Source organism: Canis lupus, chromosome 8 (assembly GCF_011100685.1).
Source record: "Canis lupus familiaris isolate Mischka breed German Shepherd chromosome 8, alternate assembly UU_Cfam_GSD_1.0, whole genome shotgun sequence".
NCBI lineage: Eukaryota > Metazoa > Chordata > Mammalia > Carnivora > Canidae > Canis > Canis lupus.
The window spans coordinates 51,277,451-51,300,857 of NC_049229.1; the positions used below are offsets into that span (position 1 = coordinate 51,277,451).

At 39.9% G+C, this 23,407-nt stretch overlaps 1 protein-coding gene across 23 annotated transcripts in view; it reads left to right on the forward strand.

Moving 5' to 3' along the window:
• Nucleotides 1-23,407, forward strand: part of NRXN3 (neurexin 3) — a 1,532,396-nt gene that overhangs the window by 110,513 nt on the left and 1,398,476 nt on the right. For 15 of the 23 annotated variants that reach the window (XR_005363605.1, XR_005363606.1, XM_038545444.1 and 12 more), the window contains exons 4-5: nt 6,100-6,129; nt 9,054-9,065. The exons of 1 other annotated variant lie outside the window; for it this stretch is intronic. Coding sequence is in view for 20 of the 22 variants with exons in the window: in XM_038545444.1 (XP_038401372.1) it covers nt 6,100-6,129; nt 9,054-9,065 (42 nt within the window). In the remaining 2 variants the exon portion in view is untranslated. The remainder of the gene's footprint in view (nt 1-6,099; nt 6,130-9,053; nt 9,066-23,407) is intronic. 7 more of the 23 variants (XM_038545436.1, XM_038545457.1, XM_038545447.1 and 4 more) reach the window with 1 other exon arrangement.

A 23,407-nucleotide genomic window follows, 5' to 3' on the forward strand; every position in this document is an offset into this window, starting at 1 on the left:
GTGAGATGACACGTAGCCACACAATGTCTGCAGTAAACAGTCAACAAATATTAACTGCTGTCACAATTCTTTTTTCCAAGTTCACCAAATTTCCTCTAATGCTTAAAATGGTAATGTGTATTTCTTCTTTCTCCTTCTCTCTTTTCCAAATTCTCAGTTACCTTAGAGTCATGGTCACTTGTGGCTTCCCTTCATCCGGCCCCACCCCTTACCACCTTCACTATATCCTTAGTTCCTCCAGAAACATCGATGAATGTTTCTGTTACCTTCTGATTTTATGTAATTACTCTTTTAAAAAGTCCTTGTAGCTTCATAAGAATTCAGTGTTAGCACTTGGCACTTGTAGCAATTAGTGACATTTAATTTCTCTTCTTCAGTATGGAAAAAGAGATGATGTATGTGGATTTTATCCTGGGATAAAAGTTACCCTGAAAGTGAATGAAAGAAAAGTCTTGGCAGAGATAACTTGCTTTTTTTTTTTTTTCTGAATCTTTTTTTTTTTTTAACCCCAACGAACAACTTTCTTCTTCCCTTGAAATACTTTTCCCAGTTACTCAGGCAAAATGAAGAGAGGTAGGATGGATTGAAAACCATCTGAGGTAGGTGGGATATTATAGGTTTGAGGGGGGAGACAGTATTAGCTTAAATTATGAAGGCCTTCAACTTCTGGCCTGGTTCCTGAACACTGCATCTTCCTCTTGCCTGTTTCAGTAAATGGTTCTTTACTCTGTATCAGTCATTCTCATGACAGGCTTCATGATGGCCACAGCCGCTTACAAATGACTTTGCTTTCATAGCGATTTCCATTCTCCCAAACTGCAAAAGCTACTATCTCCATGGGGATTTTCCCAAAGGATGTAGCAGAGTTTAGAGGGCCATACGTATATTTTGCATATAATTTGCATATGATTTGCAGTCTGTTCTAAGGCAGTTTCAGTTTTGTATGTCTTACCTACTGGTGATCTTTTCCTCTTCTTGTTCTTGTATCTACTCTGAGAACTTGTGCACAGGATAGATAGGTACAAGGAGGGTAGAATATAGCACTAGAAAGAGTGAGGGGAAGGGTATACATATCAGATGTATGTATGTTGGGGTCCAGAATGGTCCCTGGATCAAGCTAGGGCAGCATAGTACTCTGTCAGGGTGTGACATCCAGCTAGCAGACACTTCAGTTGCTTTCAACTTTTTTATGAATATATATATATTTCAAAGGCATTGTAGTTCCTTCCATAGGAATTTGGTGTTGGCAATTCTCAATATCCTGTTTGTCAAAGGTTAATCCAAGCCCATCTCCTGTTCCCTACCCTCCACTAGGTGAACTTTTATGGATCTGGCTTTTGAGTCTTAGTTGAGGATCTATTCAAATCCAGAGCCCATGGTGAGACTGTTGTGAACAATGTTGTCCCTTTTGCTTCTATGAGCCCCTGTTCCAGATTGTGTCTTCTCTTGAATATCATACCCCGAATAAATGCCAAACTCCACATCCAGCCAGGTGCTAGTCCCAGGGCTGGCTGTGTAGCTTGGGGGTGCTGTGGCTGACCCTCTGTTTCTGAGGTTGATGAGAAGGCCAATCTTCATTTTTCCCCCTTCCTCATCAACCACACAGATAACACACATGCAGTATAGATTCCTTTTTTTCCCTTACTAATTATATCCTTCTCAGTTAAGATTTTTTAAGCATTATTTTCTGTATCTATATTTGAAAGCCATATGGTTCCTTTTTCTTTTTTGAATGTAAAATGTTATTTTAATGTTGAATATGATCGGGGGGGCGGGGAAGAACTTCCAAGATACCTTAATACCTCTCCCATCTCTTCCAGTTAAGACTCAGTGCTCTAGCTCCTTTTTTGGAAGATTCATTGACTTACCTGGGCATAGACCCTCTCTTCCATGAAGGGGTGGTAATACATCCTGATATTTGTCCTGACGTTCTCACAGACATTAGTCTTACATTTTAAAATGCATCTTAGACATTTTTGCTTGAGTGATTTTTGTTTCCTCAACTCATCATGCCTAAAACAGAATTCATCATTACTCTCAACCCCCATTCGTCTCCCACCCCACCTTTCTGACAGTGTTTACTCAGCCTCCTATCCACTCCTCCCCTAAAGCATCTCATCGGTCATCCAAAGCCTGTTGGATCCTCTCTTTCCTTTTCCTCCCCACCACCACAATTCTAATCTAGGCCCTCTGCCTGTGACTGATCTTTTTGCCTCTGTCCCCTTTCCTTCTCATCTATCCTGTCTGCACCATTGCCAAAGCAATTTTCCTCAACATCATTTTCCCTGGGTCATTCCCCTGCCCATGAACCCTCACTGTGTCCCACCAGCTGTAAGAGCAAGTCCATTTTCCTTAGCCTTGAAATTCAGGGCCTTAATACAATGATTACTACTCTCATCCTTAAGATCACCTTCCATTTCTTCCTTATATGAACGGTTTATATGTGTTCGTTATTATTTTGAATAGCATGTATTACATGCCTAGTATGTGCTTGGCAGTGTCATAGGTGCTTCTGAAAAGTTGAGTAGGAAAGTCCTTACGGATTCACTCTGTAATCCTGGGAGTTGGTGGTGTTACCTGGAGTGTCCTCCATCTCTCCAATCCTAAATCATCTTCCAAGATTTATTTCAAATCTCACTTTCCTCCAAAAACCTTTTCTGTACATGTAGGGCGCACCTCACAGTCCTGTGTTCTTTATTGTCTGAATTCATCATTTGACATGTAGTAATGATCCATTCATACATTCCACATTCGATCACCAAACACATACTGAGCACCAACTGTGTGTCAGTATTGTGTTAGGTGTTGCCTCACACATCAGTATGTTTTTATAGATTAGTAAAAATAACAGTAATAATCCTTATAAAGTCTTTACCATGTGCAGGCCCAGTTTTATATATATTCACTTATTTAATCAGCAGAACAACCTATGAATTTGGCATTATTGTTAATCAAATTTTGCAGATAGGGAAATTAAGGTGCAGAAATGTTTAGCAACTTCATTAGGGTCACAAGCTAGAAAGTAAGAAAGGTTAAGATTCAAATCTGGCTCTGAAGTCCTTGGTCTTAACCCCTATACTTCACTGTCAGGTACCAATAATATATATCATCTGCATGTTTGTGTATATATAAACACATAACATCTTCCCAGTTACACTCTAAATGCCTAGAGGTTAATGACCATCTACCATACTTGTCTGTCTCTCCACTACCTAACCCAGTCTTTGCATATAGCAGGTACTTGAATCACTTGGTTGGTTGATTGTTGGTTCTTCCATTTGTTTGGAGGGGAGGGCCTGAGATTTTTAACAGCAGGTAGAAGTGTCTGGGAATAGAAAGGGACAGAAACAATTTCAGATTAGCCCTGGACACTCTGAAATTGTTGAGTTCCAGTTCTTAATTCTGTAAGCTTTGAGGATAGATTTGTATAAGAGAAGATACTGATGTAAAAGCTCTTAAAAGTGGAATAAAATTTCCTTCTCCAAAACCAAAACTTAAACCAAATTATGGTTACAGCTTCTCCCTTCTACCATCCTGTTTCTTGTCCATTTTGATTCATTGCCTGCAAAACCAGTTTTAACATCAGGATCCTGGATCTGCATTCTTGGTCTAATATTTCTATTTAAGATTTTCGGAAGTTGAAGAATATGAACATTTTATTTGAGTTGCAATACTGCGACTACATATGTAGCTTAATAAAGCCTGATAAGTACATATTTGAATTTAAAAAACACAGGTGGTGGGTTATTTGCATTTTAAAAGGATTCTTTCTTCTACAAAAGGATCCACTGCAGGGTTCCATTAAATATCCAATTCCTCTTAGTGCATTTATCATACAATTTAATTTACCAAAATTTGATTTATATGCCACTCAAATTCTAGTGAGCATGGGAATCACTTGGGGAGCTTGTTTGAAATTCAAATCTTTCCCCAAACTCCTCCCCAAGATTCTAATTTATTAGATTCCTTGGGTTGGGGCCAAGGATCTTCACTGTTAACAGGCATTCCCAGATGATTGATGTAGGTGGTCAGTGAAGTACACTGGGAGACAGTACTTTAAAGAAACACACGTAACACATAGATGGAGCCCAACTGTAAGATCTTCTTCAGGGCTTTGGATACCCCTTAAACCAATTGTCCTGTTTACTCTTCATTCAGTGCATTTTTTGAAATATCTATTTGAGTCAAAAAAAGAAAAGGCCCTACCATTTCTCTTCTGCTTCTTCTCTGAGCTGTTAAACATCTTTAATTGTAAGTGTGAAATGTTTGTCCTTTCATTTTTAAATTTGAAAGAAAAATTTTAAACATTCCCCCCAGCTGTATTGAGGTAGAATTGATGTGTAACATTGTGTTAAGTTTAAGGTGTACAAGATGTTGATTTCATACATTTAAACACTACAGAATGATTACCACCATAGCATTAGCTACCACCTCCATCCCATCATATAATCACCATTTATTTCTTGTGGTGAGAACATTTGAGCTGTACTTTCTTAGCAACTTGCAAATATATAATAGTATTATTTTCTTTTCATTTTAACTCCTTCTTTTAGGTAACTCCTTGGATCTTCTTCTCAGTTCTTAATTCTTATGATCCTCCTGTGAATTAGTTACCTTTCCATGTATCCCACTTGCCTGCCCCAGACTTTCCCTTTTAGTGCTCTTGATCTGGATGCTGAAGGCTATGGCTTGGTCCGGAAATATTAGGCATTTTAGGAATAGTGACTTCTACCGTGGTTTCTCTTTGCCAAAGGTAGAGCCCTTTGTTCTGTCTCCCTATTATCTCTTCACAAAAAAAGACCAAAAATTATTTTTTAAATGAAACAAATCATGTGAACGACTTACTCTGGCATGATTCCATTCCTCCGTGAGTATTAATGCTAGGCCTCGAGAAATGAAAGCCAGAAATGTGCATTTAAAATGTGATTATAGTTTAATGAAATTTGTTTAAAAACTAGATTCCATGACATTTATGGCACATATATCTATGTATTTAATATATCACTGATCTTTTTAAAAGTCAGTTACTTGACCCATATTTTGCCTCTGATTACTTTTCTAAATCTCTAGTAATCTTGAAAAACATTTGGGGATTTCTATACTTCAGAGACTTTTCTACTTTATTAATCCTGTATATCCCTAAATTTCACTCTGGGTAAAGGTTCTCTGGGGTGACCTGGGGTTTGTCAAATATCTCCAGTAATAACAAAAGCAAAGGAAGAGCAAACTGGTACCATTGGTTACTGGTTGGAAATCTTTTCTTTTAATAGATTTATTGGAGCTTATGTTTTCCTTGAAGTAATGAGCTCCTAATTGCCTTGCTTGACTTCCTTAAGCACCTAGCCAGAGGTTGTGCTATTTGTTCACTGGGACCTTGTGTACCTCCTTTAACCCATTCAGTGCTCGTCTCTACGTCCCTGATCCATGGCGAGAGACCTTCTTAGACAAGATAGTGGTGGGGAAATAGTGGAGGGCAGGGGTGGTAGTCACTGGGCTAAGACAAAGTGAGAGGGGAAGTAGTTTCAGGTTGTCTGAGCAACTCTTGCAAGTAGGAACTCATTTAGTATGTTCAGCATGATTCCATTTTTGTAGAAAAGAATACAGTATCTAGAAAATAAAATTGGGCAGTAACCTCTGGATGGTGAGATTACCACAGATTTTTCTTTTGTGAATTTTCCAAAGTTGCTACAGTGACCATGTATTACTGTAAAAAGCCATTTAAAAAAAGAAGGAAATGTGCTAGGCCTGGCCTCTTGAGTCTCCTTCCCAAGGGACCTAATTTTTAATAGATTTGTTTCAAATCCTAAGCATCACACGGAACAGTATGGTAAGAGGAAGACTCTCATGATGAGGCCTGGAGCAGTTCAGCAAACAAAAGGCCATCCTGAAACCTGAGGGCCGTGGTGCTGCCGGGCAGCAGGAGGCTGGCTTCTCAGCACTGGGTGCATGCTCCTGAGTGTGTGTGAATGCCCTGCCACTCCTCCTTCCACTTGATCAGTACAAGCCAATTGCATTGCGTTGGAATTTTAACTTTGTCTTCTTTCTTTTTCTCTTACCCTTCCCTTCTTCCCCCTGCTTCCCATCTTTTCCTTCCTCAAGGCCTCTCCCACCTCATGATGAGTGAACAAGGTAGGTGCTTTGTGCTTGTGGCACGGCAGCTGCCTGAACCGCTTGCCTTTGTGCCTCTGGCTGGTCGCTCAGCGCCTCATTGTTGCTGGCAGGCCATTTTGCTGCCTGTCCCTCCTGCTGTGGGCCAGGCTGGCAGCAGGGGCCACCCTGTGGTGGGGGGTACCTTAACCAATGCATCTTGGTTTCCTGTCCCCATCATCCCCTTGGCTTGTCCATTCTGCACCACCATTTGTCATTCAGGGCGCTGGCCCTGCCGGGCTGCCTCCAAGAGAGAAGCATGAAACAAGGCATGACGGCGTCGATAATGGGGGTGAATGAAGCTAATTTCAGAGCAACAGAGCGGTTAACTTCCTCCTGCTCCTCCCCAGGCCCCATGCTGGGGCCCTGTGGCTGAGGGGAGAGGAGCTGGACTTCTCCCTGAATTTCACTCTGAGTAAAGGTTTCCTTTTTGTCTTCCCCTCCATCCCACTGCCCATTGTAATGACTTTGAGCCACACATGGTCAAAGGAAGCCCTTGGGGGTTTAACTGTTTTCAGTTTTATATAAAAGCAAAAAAAACACCGAAAGAACATGCTAATGTCTTCATGGCAGGATTCTAACTCATTATACACCCTGAAGAAAACTGCATATAAAGATCTGTAAATTCAGCATCTGCAACCTAAAATATTCAAATATGCAGGGAATGAGCTGTGCAGGAAATTCAGCTCAGCTAAGCACAGGGTGGGCTGTGAATGAAGCCTTTTTCTCCTAAATAAAAATTTTCCACATCATCAGCCTAAATCAGGATTCGAGAACTGAGCCTACTTAAAATTGTCTTTTCCTTCACTGTTCAATTGCTACTATTGTGTTTCTTCTGAGCCTTGGGATGATTGCAAGATTGGTCTACCTGCCTTGCCCTGACACCCAAAGACTGTACTTTAATTTCTCTTGTCTGTTTCTTTTCTAAAAATGCAAGGGACTTTGGTGCCTCTTTTGGAGGACCAAAGTAAAGGGCAAGGAGGGGTCCTTCTCTGTTTTCTGGCTTTTCTTGATCTTTTGAGGAGGGTAGGACAATCCTGAAGGGCCATTCCCCTTCCCTTTTCCCTCTTTTCCCTTTTCATTGGACCTGTCAGATGGTGTTGCCATAAAGGGGAGTATGCTCAGATTAAGAAACCACCCAGGGCTGAGAAAAGTTTGCTTATGAAGTCCAGGGAGCTGTGGAGGTGGGCAGTTGAGGGGATCCTGACTTGATAAGACAGTATAAGGAGGAAGCACACCTTCCCAGTTGAATTGCGTCCTCCAGACCTGAGCCAAGATCCACAATGTGAACTCTTGACTTTCAGCGAAGATATGGTCTACTATAGCGTAAGAGTCAAAGAACAGAGCTGGAGGCAAGAGGTCAGGTGAGTTTGCCAGTGTTAGAGCTGGAAGAGACTGGGATGAAACCTCGTTATTCTTGTCTGAAAGTGAGGGAAGTTATCTGCCAATAGCAGGTAACTATGAAGTGAGTATGACTAGAGGATGTTCTTGACATCAGCCTGGTGTCTGGGAGTTTGAGAAAGTTAAGCACATCTTTGACAAAGGAAAGCAGGATGACCCAGGCTCTCTGAATTGCTAGAATTTGGTGGCCTGGCTCTGATAGCCAGTTTCCACCAGAAAAAGCAGATACTTGGAGTCCTGATGACAGACTCCCTTCTTTCCTTTTTCACCTCGTGCTCCCCTTTGTTCTTTAGGGATCCTCCTAGCTTCTGCAGTGGCTTGGGGGCACGAGGGCATCATGTGGCTGCTGTGATAGGATAAAGACTAGGTAGATGGGATACACTGGTGGGAATTCCTTAATCTTGATTTAGATATCTAAGATCCTTCAGAGGTACAACTCAGGTATTTTGGAGGGCTGAGTCCCAATATCGGTATGAAGAACAAGTGGAGAATCTGTATTGTATACCTCCCCCTCTCTCCCACCCCCTCTTCAGCTTCTTTTGGGCCCCCAGCATTGAAGTGATGAGTAGAGGATTCACACACACCCAGGTACACACGCTTGGGGGTTAGCAAGTACTTTCTAGAAACAGAGTCTTTAAGCAATGAAGGAATGACAGCTACAAATACCATGAATTCCCCTTTAGAGAGGTTTTCAAAAAAGGTTGCAGAATTCTTCTGGGTGGTCAGTGCCTCTAAGTTTTTAAGTCTCAACTTGCAGTTTAATCTATTTTTAAGAAGGTCCTTTGACTGCATTCCCTTCCTCTCATGTTTTCCTGCACTTCCCTCTCCCTTCTCTGTTCTTGCCCTGTGATGATTGCCTAAAGCACCAACTCTGGTTCCCACCTATAATGCTTTCCTTCCCCTATTCCTTCAACATGAAAGAAAGATTTCTGTCTGGTTCCCACTGAATCTCCAGAATTGGTTTTTGATCCTTGAAAATGTGTCCAGAAATACTTACCTGTGTTGTTTGTATACCACCTATACATGTATGTGACACTCTTGGTCCTAATGACTCATGCTAACATTGGGAAAATACCAGGGAACTTGGCTTCTTTGAGACTTTCCCAAACCAATTTTACACTGGTTAAGTGTGTGCAGTTTCACATACATGTGGCTGTGCAGTGCTTTTGCATGCAGACTTTGTCATGTTTCTAAGGATGGGCCTGGGTGGAAACTAATGGGAAAAGCTTAAATACGAAGCTGGTGAAGGCAGCTGGTGAAGCTGTTTTGGCTTGTTTAGGCTTCACATTGTGCATTTGTTCAGTGCTGCTTTCTCAAGATACTTTAGTGCTGTTGCCTTTGCTGTTGTGGATTTTTGTTATGTATGTTACATTTCTTTGTGTGTCCGCAGTGTGCTGATGTTTTACTCTCCCTGCTCTCTCTCTTTCTCTCTCTCTCTCTCACCGCCTCCATGGTGGACACCATGCTTCCTCTACTTAATTGGACCTTCTACTTCATTTCTGTAGGTAGAAGTAAAGGTAGAGATGATTTTATTTTTCTCATTATAACTATCAATCTGCCTTCTGAAATATTCATGTGTCCAAGGGGAATTGTCGATTCTGATGAATACAGTCCAGATTATAACTGAGTGCTTTTAACAACAACTACAAAAATAAATAAATAAAAAGCCAATGGTATCATTTCCCTTCAGTGCACTTCATGTTCGGTGGTTGGGGATCATTCTGAGTTGGCCTGCCTCCCTCTAAATCCAGGATGGGACTCGCCCATTATGGCACGCTATTTCTAGCAGGAATAGGGGACTCTGAAAGTAATTATGCAGAACTATTTTACTTAAACATGGGATAGTCTAAGATTCTCTCCCAGTAAATGTATTGAAGGAACAGGGGAGATGTGACATGGTGTACTGTTGCTGCTATTATTTGAGGACGACTGGAATTGGGGGCAACATCTGTGAAGGAAGGATAATAAGAAAGGGGAGAGGATTGGTGAATTGCTTGAACTTTAATGTGAAATTTGGGGGGAATATTTGTGCATTGCTGTTTTATCTTCTGGGTTTCCTCCATTTTGGGGAGTAGAAATGTTCTGTTTTGGGGTGATGAGCTGAGAAGGGTGGGACTGGGGCTGTCGAAGAACACGGGAATGACAATGCATTATTACATCGGAAGGAGAACATGGAGAGAAGTAACACTGGATTTTCACTTCTGAAGTCAACCTTTTGCCAGGCAGGCAGGGAAAAGGAGAGGTGCTGAGCGGGTGGGCTTGCTCTAGTGCTCTGACGGGGCTTTCAGCTTCACACCTTTGGGGAGAGCACAGCTCACTCCTCCGTTTCCGTCAAAACTGCACCCAAGAACCTGGCTCACCAGCTCAAATTGGATTAGCTGTGCAGCAGTGAAGGGAGAGGTTAATTGATAAATTATAAATATGTATCTGCATCTGGTTCTCCTCTCTTCCCTCCTAACTCTCCAGCCCTATCTCTGTGGAGCTGTGTGCTGCTGCTCACTACAAAGACTGGCAGATAACAGGAATAGGAAATATGAATTCTGGCATGAGAATGTTGAAGAAGGCAGGGGCTGACAGGTTATTGAACATGCTGATTCAACTCTAGTCTGTGAACAGGCCCATCTCTCTTTTGAGTGTTATGCTTTTCTAGATTTTTAAAATTATGTATGGTTACCTTGGAAGTAGTTTGGTCCTTTCTACTTTGGAGTCGGCTGATTGACTATTCTTTTTACACTAATCACAGGCAGGCTCATTCTCAGAAATTTGTCATGGGGAACCCTTACCCCCTTATAAGCTTAGAGCCTTTTGAAAGGAGGTGAGAAAGGGAGAAGAGAAGGAGGAAGGATGAGTGGAAGCATACATTTATGTATGCCCCTTCCACTTCTCTACTTTATTCAACCAGAGGCTGCCAGTGATGTCCTCAGAAGCAAAGCCACCAATCCTTCCCCAGGACTCAGCCCTTCTGAAGCATGTGGCATTGTGTCCTCTGCCCCTCCTCCCACTGGCTTCTATGAGAATACATGAGAATCAGTCTTCTTGTCTTCCTCCCTTCCCATCCCTTCAAATCTCTCTTTTTCTTTCCCTAATCCCCTAAACCGTCCTACAAGATCTTTTTAGCTTTTGCACATGGTATCTTATTTTCTCTCTCTGGCTACTGCTGCTACCACTGGGCATGTCCTGTATACCAGCAGTTGTGCCATGTGCTTTATATGCCTTATTGCACTTAATGCTCACGCTTGTTTTATGAGGTACGTGATGATGTTACTGTTGCTTTATGCATAAGTAGAGCAAGGCTCAGAGAGCTAAATTGCTTAAGTCAGTTGGCTATTAAGTGGAAATGAAACTCAGGATCTGACCCCTAACCTCTACTCATACTCCATCTTGGATCCAAGGATGCCTTAAACGTATGTGCCTCCCAACTATTTCCCTGGCACTGACCTATCTCAGCTTCCAGGCTTCCACTTAGCATTCTCTGTAGCATATAAATATCCATATAAATATTCCACTACTATGACCTTAGTATGTCTAGTCAACCTTCATATCAGCTGGCCACAATCCAGCTTCCTTTTTTGACATTCCTGTTTTTGTTCATGGTGTCCCTATGCTCCTCATCGCCCAGACTTGAAAACCAGGAATAGTTTTCTATCTTTCCTGAACTTTTCTGTCTCCTGTCCTGGGTGATCAGTTGAGAGATCTTGTTGAGATTCTCTTCTGGGATGTCTCTTGCATTTCTACTGTTAACACCCTAGTTCAGTTCCCACTTAACCCTTATTAGATTACTACCCTAGCCTAAGTCCTCCCACCTCTATTCTCTTCCAGTCTGTCCAGTAACTGAGAACTGCTTAAGCTCTGCTGTCCACCAAATGGAGTGCAGGATTAGTTATCTCACTTAACAAGTCCTCCTTGATATGGGCTTCTTTTCCTTTAGCCTTCTCTCCTATTAATCTTAGATACAAAATTGCTGCCAGTTAGGATACCGAATAACCTTCCTGGACCTTTCTTTGTCTCCTAGCTTTACTTATTCTGTTTCTCTCCCCTGTAACTGCTCCCCCTCTCCTTTGTTCTGCCCACTGAAATCACACGTAGATTTTATTTCCTAGTTGATGCTATCTTTGAGTGCTCCATTCAGAGATGAGCTTGCACTTCATGTATCTCTCTAAAATTTTATATTGGAGTTATTTGGGAATTGGGCCACTCTGCTCTACAAGATGGCAAGTATATGGAAGACAAACATATTCATTTGTTAATGTCCAGATGTGTCTAGCATTGTAGGTTGCATGTGGAAGGGACTCAAAATCTCTAATCCTTCTTATCTTTCTGTCAGTCATTTTCCTAAAAGTGAAAATAAAGCAAAATTCAAATTAAATCGGATCATGTAGCTCATCTGTTCAAAAGCTTTTGAAGGATTCTCATTGTATAATTATCAATGTGCCTTCCCAGCTTTATTTTCTACAATATTTTCCACTCTACATGATCACCCCTTCCAGCCCCCTGTCTCCTGAAGTCAACAACTCACTCTGCCTGAATTCACATTATGGTTTCCTGCCTTTGGTCTTTGGCCCAAGCTCTGTCCTCTTTCTTGAGTGTCCTTGGAACACCCTTCCTCCCCTTATCCTTTAAAGCCAAGCCTCCTAGGTGTGCCAGACTTTGTGCTTCTGTTACAGAGTACCTGTGCCAAACTGCCTTGAATCAGATTTACTCATGTGTTTCAGGCAGCTTTTCCCTAAAGGACAGAGGCTGTGTCTTGGCCATTTCTGTCACCTACACTGTACTTAGCTCAGTATTTGGTCCAGAGTTGCATACCAACCTGTGCCCCTCATCACTAGCTTCATTACTCCAACCAACTGAGCAAAGAAGTCCCAGTGGGGGATAGGGTGAAGCCAAATATTCTGGTTCCAGTTCTCTCCTCACCCAGGCCTTCTCTTGGCCCTTTGTGTACAAGTAACAGAAGGAAATGGTCACAAATTACATTAGACTAAAAGCAGGAAAGGTCTCTGGATTTATTCTTAGGAGATTGTCAAAGAAAAGAAAGCCTCAGACCTTGTCATTATTTAAAGCTGACCAGCAAAGCAGTAGACCCATGATGGAAAGAATTATGAAGTTAAATCTACAAGACTGAGCATGATATATGTGTATATGTATATGTATACGTATAATGTATATGCTATAATCATAATCAGCACATTCAGGGTGCCTTTGGGCTGCAACTGAGACAAAAGCAAATTTAATTCCCTAGATGTGACTGACCAGAGAAGGTACTCAGCAACCTGTCTTGGTTAGCTTTTTTGACCTGATTTTGACAGACTTTGTTTAAGTGTTGTGTTTTAGCTTCTATCCTCCTTTTCTTACTGACTTAGGGATTGCCTATTCTGGGTTAGGTCACCAAATACTTTTCCTGAAACTGAACTTAGGGTAGGTGTTGCAGACTCAAATGTCAACAGGGGCCTGATAGGTATCATCAAGGAGCAGCTCTCGTGTAAGAAAAATCCTGATGTAAGACCAACAATAGAGTGGTGGGGAGCAATGCAAACTGGTTCCTGTCAAGGGCAGCAAACTCTACTCTGCTGCAGCTGATTGCTACCCTGAAAAATGCATGCCCAGTGTCACCCGATCCTCAAGAAAAGTTAGAAGTGCATTTTATAAAAATGTCAGCTCATCACAACTTTTGCTTTATGTATGGAGATATGAACACACATACACACCCCAAATGATTTGGCCTGTAGGCCACAAACTTTTGACCTTTGGCTTGAGGAAGAAGGAGTAAGATATTCCTCCAAGATTTCTTGCTGAATGTTAATAGTGGGAAGTAGTCATTGGCAGCATGGTTGATTAAATTCCTCCTTGCCTGTAGCAGAGGTCCGGGCATGGGAATCTTTCCTACCCTTGGCACTACTGCCAGGGAGCCCGATCCATGTGTTGGGTGAAGTTGGTTTTGTAAAATAGGGTAGGCATTCTTGGGGAGGGTATGGTGAATGCTGAGACTGACCAGGAAGAGAGGTAACAGACTGTAATGTTAGCCAAGTACTGGCATGAGTTTTAAATAATAAGGTCAGCTGGGAGGCATTTAATTTCTTTTCCTTTTGCTTCACAGGACCCTTTATTGCTGAACTAGATAATGTTGACCCTAAGGTACTTTAATCTGTCAGAATTTAGAGACCTATTCCAATTTATTTACACATTTTTCCCCATGTAGATTTGATCATTCGCCTGCCAGTGCTGAACTAATCAATATTGGCCAATCTGGAAAGAGATAATCAAGCTATATGAACTTGAACGTGATTTCATGTAGATTGTATTTTGCTGGTAATAACATTAAGAAAGCTTATTTGAGGAGTTGAGCCCTCTCTTGTCCTGCTAGGACCAGAGAACCCTGCAAAGTAGTTACTGTTTTGATAGCCAACTGTTTATGCAAATTAGTAAATGCAATGCCAGCTACTAATTATGAAAATAAACTCATCTGTGCTCTATAAATATCTAATTATAATAAAATAGGGGCAATACTACATTTCCATCTCTTGCCTCATCTGTTTCTCATCCACCACTGATTTGTCCCCTTGACAATGAATAAAATCACTTTATTTTTTTAAAGAAGCCTGTTTTCTATGTTTTTTTTTTTCCTTCTAACATTTTGAAAGTCTGTGGGGGAAAACAGATTTATTTTCAACATAAAAGTAAAATTGCCTGATTTTAGCAACTCTCTGTTTTTGACATTGATGTCTTTGAAGTGGTGCTTTAAAAATATGAAGTTTTTTTTTTTTTTTTTTAGTTTCCTTATTTAGAAATTTTCATTGGACAGTGATGACTTTTTTTTAGAACAGTTGTTTTTTGGAGTTTTTAAAAAATGTTAATGTGAATAGATTTATTAGTAAACTGTATGATGGGTCAATGAGATATTTCAATTAAATTCCAATTGACGACATAAAGGAAAATATTTCTCAGATTTCTAAGCAACATGCTTATTTCCTTCTCAATTATCAATTTGGATTAATCAATTATGCATAGATTTTATATGTGTATTATATATCATAAAACACTTTCTCCTTGAAAATGAATAGTCCTCTACTTGCATAGATTTTTATCAAACCAAGTTAGTTAATCTTAGAGGATGTATAATTTTCAACTGTAGCTCTCTAGGTGGACACATATAAACTTTGATAGCACCTATAGGTAAAGGATCTTTTGAATTAAATTGTAATATCCTTATGACACATTTCACTTATAAAGAGAATTTAGAAGGGTAGCATCATGAAAAAATATTTAATAAGAGAACAAGCAAGTGCATTGCCTTGTGTGCTTGGGCTTGTATAAGTCATGGTCTATTTCTCAGGAGTGCAAGGCAGTGTGGTGTATCTGGGTAGAGGTACAATTTCTCCAAATACATAGTAATAGGTGTATAACGGTTGAATGTTTTCTCACAGGTTCCATTTGTAGTGTACTGAAGAGAATACAGTCTGGGAGGCTGTGCATCTGAATTTAGCATATTGTCTGCTCTAACAGTAGAAAAGCGATGTTTATTCACCATTCAACAAATACTGACAGACAGCCAATGATGTGCTGGGCCAGGTGCCAGGTGCTGAGTACACAGGGCTGACCACGCAAATATGGGCCCGGCCTCTGACACGCTGGTGACAGTCCATAGCAGTTTGAAAGTAGCTTTCAGATGTCACAGTTACCTCTCCTCCAAAAGTTTTAAATAAATTCAGTTTTCAACTTAATTATGTATCTGGAGTTTTAAAATTAATTTTATTAATTTATTTTAAAGGGAAACTGTCAGGTAATAATTCAGTTCAAATCACCCACCCTTTATATTTTCAGATACAGAAAAGAAAGTATTCTTTGAGTATAAACTAGCAGATATTTTTCATTTATTCATTTGCCCGTTCATTAAGAGAGAGCACACATAGTGTAGAGTGTGTAAGGTCTACACTCTTAAGTATACAGCTTAAATATTTAACTTACATACACCCATGTCAGTACCATCCGGATTGAGGTATAGTACCCATCACCCCCATAAGTTTCTGTCGTGCTACTTTCTGTCACTGATTTTTGGTATATAGATTCTCCACTCCAAAGTTGTGCATATCCATGTAGTAAACAGCAGGCAGGCTCCAGAGTGCTTTCATTTTCATTAGGCATGGCTAACCTTGTGAGAAAGGGAGGCATTGTGGTTTTTTACTGTGTGTAAACAGAGTCACAAATGTTGCCCTCTGGTGAGGTGTAGCTGTGCTCTATGATGGCACTCGGATTTCCTTCTGCACCAACAGAACATCTAATTGATATCATTGGGCTTTTCTTTTTTTTTTTTTCCAAAGGCATTAGTGGCTAGTAGAACAGCAGAGGTAGAAAAGACCATATGCTTTGTAAAAAGCCGGACTAATAACACTTTTTGATGGACGTCTGATTTTTAAAAGTGCTGCATCTTTCATTAAAATTTACATGTGAAGTAAGGGCAGGCGCGGTGACATGAAAGCTAATGCAGCTTGCGCATCTTGACATAATAACAATCACAAGAAACTAGAGATCCCAGATGGCAGCTTGGCCTTTGCCATCCTTTTAATAAGCTACTAACTGCTAATTATTTCACTCTTTTGGGCAAGTTAATTTACTGTTGACTCTTAAAGAGATATTGCTCTTTTTCCCAATGCCACAAAAATCAGAGCCCTTTCACCTGGAGCTGTAACAAGTGCTTCCCTGCAGGTTGAAAGCTTGTCAGCTGATTGTAACAATGATGGCAAGTATCGGGGTGGAAAATGTTGCTTAATAATATTTTCTTGTATTCTTTGACTATAGAAAATTAAAAAAAAAATTTGCTCGGCTAAGGATCCATTGTGTCTGTGAGCGTGTGCGTAAGAGCAAGAGATCAGGGCGCCCATACAAGGAGAGGATCTGAAATTTGGAGCCTATTTAAGAGAGAAAGAACAGCTGCCTTTTAAATGGTTGCTAATTCTGACAATTAATGCTGTTTTGTGAGTGTGTGATTTTCTGTGATAGCGGTTAGGAGGGATGATGGTGTGTAATAGCTCGCTTCCTAAGCTTTATGGTAATGTAGCACAGTGATGAAAGAGAATGGGGTCCACATGTTCCGGAGCCCTTTTAAATGAAGAGCCACCGGAACATGCTTTTTCTGTGCTTCGACTTTCTTAGGATGGGTTCGTATTTTAGCACAGATGCAGATTATTAAATAAGTGTGCAAGTGGCTTGGATGCATCAGGAGTGTTTGGAAAAGAACCTTGTTGGCAACGAGCTGTCTGACAATCAAAATATTTACTTAAAGATAAGCTAATGACTGTGTCTTGCAAATGCCTGCGGATCCATTATTGAAACGACAATCAGCGCTCTGGCTTGAGACTATCCGAAACTAAACCTCCAACCTCAAATACTATCACGTGGAGATGTGTTTGTATTCTAATTCTCTCAAAACAAAATAACATGGGTGTTAAACAACAAACAGAGGTAGGAAAATCTGTCAACCCATTTTCTTGAAATATTTAAACTGAATTTAGTGTGTTATTAGGATCAGTTGTGCTTTGTTACTATTAAGAATTACTAAATGGTGGGACGCCTGGGTGGCCCAGTCAGTTAAGCGTCCGACTCTTGGTGTCAGCTCAGGTTGTGATCTCAGGGTTTTGAGATGGAGCCCTGCTCGGTGAGGAGTCTGCTTCTTCCTCTCCCTCTGACACTCCTCCCACTTGTTCCCTCTCTCTCTCAAATAAATAAATAAACTCTTTTAAAAAAAGAATTGCTTAATGGTTTAAAATATGCATTGGAAAAAAACAGCTTTTCCAATGATTGGTGCTATCTCTGAACTTGATCTTCATGATGTGAGTTTTGTAGTGTACTATCATGTCTCTAGTGATTTGTGTGTTATCCAGTTGTTGGGAGGACTGTGGAGGTCAATCAAACACTAAACATTTGCTTATTGGTTAAGTCTAGAGGAACTGGGGACGTTTTAAGTGGTATATTTCTTTAAAACTAGTGCATCACCTGGTTTCAAAATAAACCTAAGGAAAAATATAAGCGTGTGTGAATTTGGGGAGGTTTTGTCATCTTTCAGAATCTGATATTATACAGCGTGTTCACCCAGATTGCCAACTTCTAAAAGAATTTTGAGAAATGCTAATAATATTTCGAGAAGAAAAAAGCACTGAGAAAAATCTCAAAACATAGGTTGAAGACAAAATTAAACAGATTTTTTGACTGTAGGACTTCTCAGAGCCTTTGTTATGACAATACAAGTTATGCATTGTTGAGAAAGAAAATGTAGTTTTCAAAGTCACCCAAATGTATTTGATGTGAAATCTTTTTTTTTTTTTTTTTATAATTTACATTTTAGATGAGGATAGCTAGAATTAAAACTAGTGTTCAGTTGAAAAACTTTGGACAGGATAATTTTCAAGTCTTTTCCAAGTCTAATATTATAAGTTGTAATGTCTCTAGAATTTGAAAGAGGCTTTTGGATTGGCTTTACTCAAGAATCTTTGTAACTACATTTTCTGTTTTGATTGGGAATAGTTTTTTGGATGGATTAGTTTCAATAGGGAAATTACTGCTTCCTGGTAAAATGCATAACACAGATGTTAAAACAACTGCAGTTTTAAAGACACTAGTCTTGTTAAAATGCTTCCAGTTTGTATTACCTAAGTACTCAAACGGATCTCCATCTACTGTGTGTAAACAACACTCCTGATAAATGGCCTGCTTCACTCCAGGAAGGGCTGATCTCAGCATAAGATGAGAAAATTACTGGGAACTTTAAGTTTTATTTACTTTGAAATTTGGAGACTGTTAACAGTCGTTGTGCTTATTTGTCCACTTTATTGCTAAGACCATTCATTCTATCACTCTGAGACTGACTTTCCATGCCTTTTTATTTTTTCTCCTAGTAAACTCGTAGGTGGAAGACATTCTTCCCAGAAAGAATTACTTGTACTGTGTTTAGAAATCATTGGCTCAACTAAGGATTTTGTGGTCTCTCTCACTGCAAGGCGGACTTTGTCCTATTTATGTGCTGTCTGTTCAGTATGAAGTGGCTGCCATTGATTCATCTGTTGTAGGCCATTCGCCTGGGGCTATTAATCTGATTGTGGAGATGTAGTTTGCTGAGCCAGCCGTACCCCGCTTTGTTTCCCCAAGTGACCAATAATGAACATTTACAAATGTCTTGGCCAAACTTGTTATGGGATGGGTGACATTCTCAATTCCAAAGTGATTGATCCTTGTGGCAGTTGAGCCTGGAACACCAGATACCCAAGTTTGAATAATTCTATTGCAGGGTCAGCACTTGGTATAAAAAGAGCACTGAGATACGTGTCAGAAGACTAGTTCGGGATACTGGGGAAGACAGCATGATAGATCAGAGAACTGATGGTAGTCCTTGATATTTACAAGGCATATAGCCTTGTGAAGCCTTATTATCCTAATAAGTAAAATGGGAATGATAATACTACCTTCTTCACAGTGTGGCTGGGAACCATTGAGAGACTATATATAAAAGGCTTATGTTAGAGCTTGGATCTGACATTTAAAAAAAAACATTAGTTATCATAAATGTTAGCAACAAACATGAGTTATCAGTGTCATAATAAATATATCTTGTCAATATCACCATAGATCTGGGAACTTTGAACAAATCTTTTTGATCTTCCATTTCTTTGCTTGTACAATGCCTACTTGGTAGGTGGGTAATAATTGATATCATGCCACCGAAGTGCTGTGCAAATTAAAATGGCACTATGCAACATGAAGGAATTCATGGTTCATGAGAACATACACTCCACAAACTTAGGGGCAGTTGTGTGTTGGTCACCGTGGTGTATCTAGTGCCTGTAACAGTGCCTGCCTCATGATAGAAATAACTCAGTGAATACTTGTTGAGTAAGCACTAGAAATCACTGAGCTAGTTAATAACTCTTAGCAGAGTTCAGTAACATGGACAGACCCAAGCTTCTTGTGATTCTGTTTTACTCTTAGTAGGTCTTTGGGCACCGCCATTACAAGAGGGAGCTGTTGGCCTCTTCCTTGAGGGCCTCTAATAATAATAATAATAATAATAATAATAATAATAATAATAATGTAATCCTGATAAAGCCAGTGTGTTCTTCAGGTGTTTGCTCTTTTTGTGTGCACAAAGAACAAAGGGATTTCATTATGTTACTTGATGAAACTACATGAGCCATGAAGAAATAAACACATTTAACTAAGAGTTACTTTATAAAAAATGCTGATCTGCTTCCCCAAATTTTAGGAGCATATCATTTCAGAGCTCAAAGGGAATTTAGAATTCCTTTAGTTCACCCCACTATGATTTTGTGGATGACAAAACATATGCTTCAAGGACAGAAGTGCCCTGTTTGTTGCCACGCTGATAATTTGTCATGTTTGTTGGCGGTAGACCCAGACCTTCTAACTCCCATTGGTGTTTTCTTCTCCCTCCCACCAAGTTGTCTCTAAGAAGCAACCAACTTGTCGTCACCATCAATGCATGATGATATTTGTTATAGATCATCCACAGGCTGCTGAGGTCATGATTGATAATGCAGTGTCAGAAAGGTCCTGGAAATACCAGGGTGCGAGCATTCTAAACATGGATGTCTCTTAAATATGTGACTGCCCCGAGAACCAATGCAACTCAGCCTTTGACGCTGTCAATAAATTGCTCTGACTTTCAAGATTTTAGAATTCTTTGCACCACTTATGGACTTGCCCTGTCAACTGCTTTGTCTTGACTTAATGGTGACACCAAGATGACTTTAGGAAGCTTTTACACCCATTTTTTTTTTTTTTTTCCTTTTTACTGTCCCATGTTGCCAGTTTATAAGAGTAGATGCCTGTAAGGAAACTCACTAGGGACTTTTTTTCAAATTGTTACTTAATGATTTTTCCACTTCCTTTAAGAATAGTGTAGTAATTTTATTTATAATTTTTTTAACTAAAAAGGAAACTCATTTTTTCTCAAATAGGAATCTATTTATCAAAAAAAAGGAATCTATTTATCTTTAAGACAATGTCATTCCTTCATTTTTAAAAAAGATTTCTTTATCTGAGAGAGAGAGAGTGCACATATGTGCCTTGTGGGAGGGGCAGAGGGAGAGAAGCAGACTTCCTGCTGAGCACGGAGTCCCCAACACAGGCCTCAACCCAGGACCCTGAGATCATGACCTGAGCTGAAACCAAGAATCAGATGCTTAACCAACTGAGCCACCCAGGCAACCCTCACTTTGTTTTCTTTCAAAAATAATTTTCTTCTTCAGAGTTCGCCATGGATCTGACAGATTAAGTGTAGTGCCCTTCCACGAGGCACTTTTGGGGGATGTTGATCAGCGCATGAAATCAGTTTTTAAATTTTTGCCAAATCACCTTCCTTCAGACTGTTTTGATCACAAGGGCTCTCAAGTGTCAAAGTCATTTGGAGAACTAGATAGATAAAATGCATGAGCACTAAGCTTTTTTTTCCAGGATAGAATAAATAAATGTGTTTTCTATTATGTGCTCAGCTTTGATAGTGATTTGTTAAAAGGAAAAAAAGGCAATGATATTAAATATTTACAAGAGTGATTTAGTTGTATTATCTTGTGCTCTGCATCTCTGTTTAATAGTGAAATCAGCTACTGTTGAAATACATGTCATTAAACCAGTAGTAGTGTGAAGGTCACCGACAAGGCAAGGTTAAAGTAATTTGTGGGGAATAATGATTTTTGTCAACATTCCAGATTCCTTCCTGTTTTTGTCGGCTTTCCTCCAAAAATAACGGGAAAAAAATACATTTGAGGATTCACAGCCTCACTTTCTCTCTTACATCCTTTATGCCCTTTCTGGCCAACCCTGTAGCTGGAAGCCTTTTATGCATTTTTTGTTTCATCCATTTAGTGGACAGAGACAGGATGGGTCTCCCTAGAGGTAAGCGGTTGCATTTCCGTTTACTGGCTCTTCTGTTGGCCCTTGCTTGGCAGTTTGTTTTAGAGGTAAGAGCCAGTGCTTCTTCCTTCTTGGAAATGGTTTATATTGCCTGAAATGATCCTTAAGTTTCTCTACCAGTTCCTCCTCCATGTGAAGCAATTTTTTTTTAAACTTTATTTCTCATGTTGCTTTAAAGAAATCTCTGAATGATTGCATGGCATTATCTCCATTTTCGCAGATAAGAAAACAGAAGTCCAAGATTGCAAAACTGGTTACAGAGCTAGTAGCAGGAGCAAGATCCGCTTAGCTTTTTCTGACCCCAAGCCAAAGCTGATTCTACATACTGTACCATCACTTCAATTTACTTTATTGAACTTCAGTTTTTCCTTCTATAAAATGGGGATAATGATACGTTAATGTAAGATATGTAATATTATCTACATGTATTACTAAGAATATCTTGTGGTAAATTGAGAAGTGAACTAACTAACACATGTTAAGTGTATAACAAAATGTCTGGCTCTTGCTTTAATAAATAATATGTTCCCTCCATTCTTGACAGTAACAACAAAGTATAATTGAATTTAAGAAGCACTGAGCACAGGGGACACACAAAATGAATAAAAATCGGTCTTTGTTCTTAAGCAATTCACAATATGGTAGGAGGAAAACACCTTTACAATGAATTCCAAAACCTATTCATATTTTTTTTTCTTTTGCCTTGGGCTTTATACCAAATGATACTTAAAATGTGATAGCCCTTTTCTAGGGGCAAGTAGACTCCTGTGAGGTTGAGGTATTATCCTGACATTGCTGTAGCAGCTACTTGTGGCTTGTTGCCCCACTAGTATATGTTTACCTGATCCTGAAGTCCTACTCTCTGGACAGGGTAAAATGGCAAGGTTATAGGGAAGCGGTGGTGTGTGTGAGGGTAGACTTAACTGCTGCGACAAACAGTCCCCAGATCCCAGGAGGTTAATGCTAACAAGTTTATTATTCATATCACGCTTCACGGTGCAGATTGGTGCATGGTGGAGGAGGGGTCTCTGGTCCTTCACTGCATTCAACTGGCAGATGGGGAGAGAGGGACAGGGAGCTTGAAGGATTTTTTCTTTTTTTTTTGAGGGTCAAGCCTGGACGTAGTCTGTATCACTTACTACTGGCCAGAACCCAATCCTATGATCTCATCGAATTGCAAAGGAGGTTGGGAAAGGTAATCTAGCTGTGTGCCCAGGATGGCAGGGAAAACGGTTCTGTGGATACAGCAGCAGTTTCTGCCCCAATGGATGTTATGTTCTGCTGTTGCATCATCTTGTGTCAGGCCTGTTAGACTTCTGCAGCTTACCTTCCTTCAAACTAATGGACAAAATGCCTCCATGGTTCCTAGGAGACCAGGGATCACCACCCCTTCCTTTTTCTATAATATGTACATGTATTTCATTTTAAATAAAATTCTTCAGAGTTACCATGATGTTTCTCCAAGTCATAAGGATCACCCCAGGAACTTGTGAAACTAAAGACTTTTGGTTTCTGCCTTAAAAACCACAGAATCTGCAAGTCTAAATTATTCTTCTGATAAGGCAAGTTGGAGGCGTGCAGTCAGTGCTCTAGCCAACTCCAAGGAATAAAGCAAACCAAAAAGGAAGTGTGTCACTCTGTTAAATATATTTTGTTGTATATTGTTTAAAACAAATTTCACAGTGATCTTATCTTGTAAACCTACTTGTTATACATGAACTTTTATTATAATTTTTAAGGGATTTAATCTCAATCTTGCATCCATAACCAAAAGCTAGAAGTGTAGTTGGGATCTTAGGCTATATTGTTGAAGTGTGGCTAAATGCCTGATTCAATAGCATTTTGCTTTATTCTGATTGTTGGGCAAGAATATCTCAGCATCTTTTTTCCCCTCTTTGTCACTTAAAAAGGGACACCCTTGATTAAGAGACTTTTCTTGGGCAGC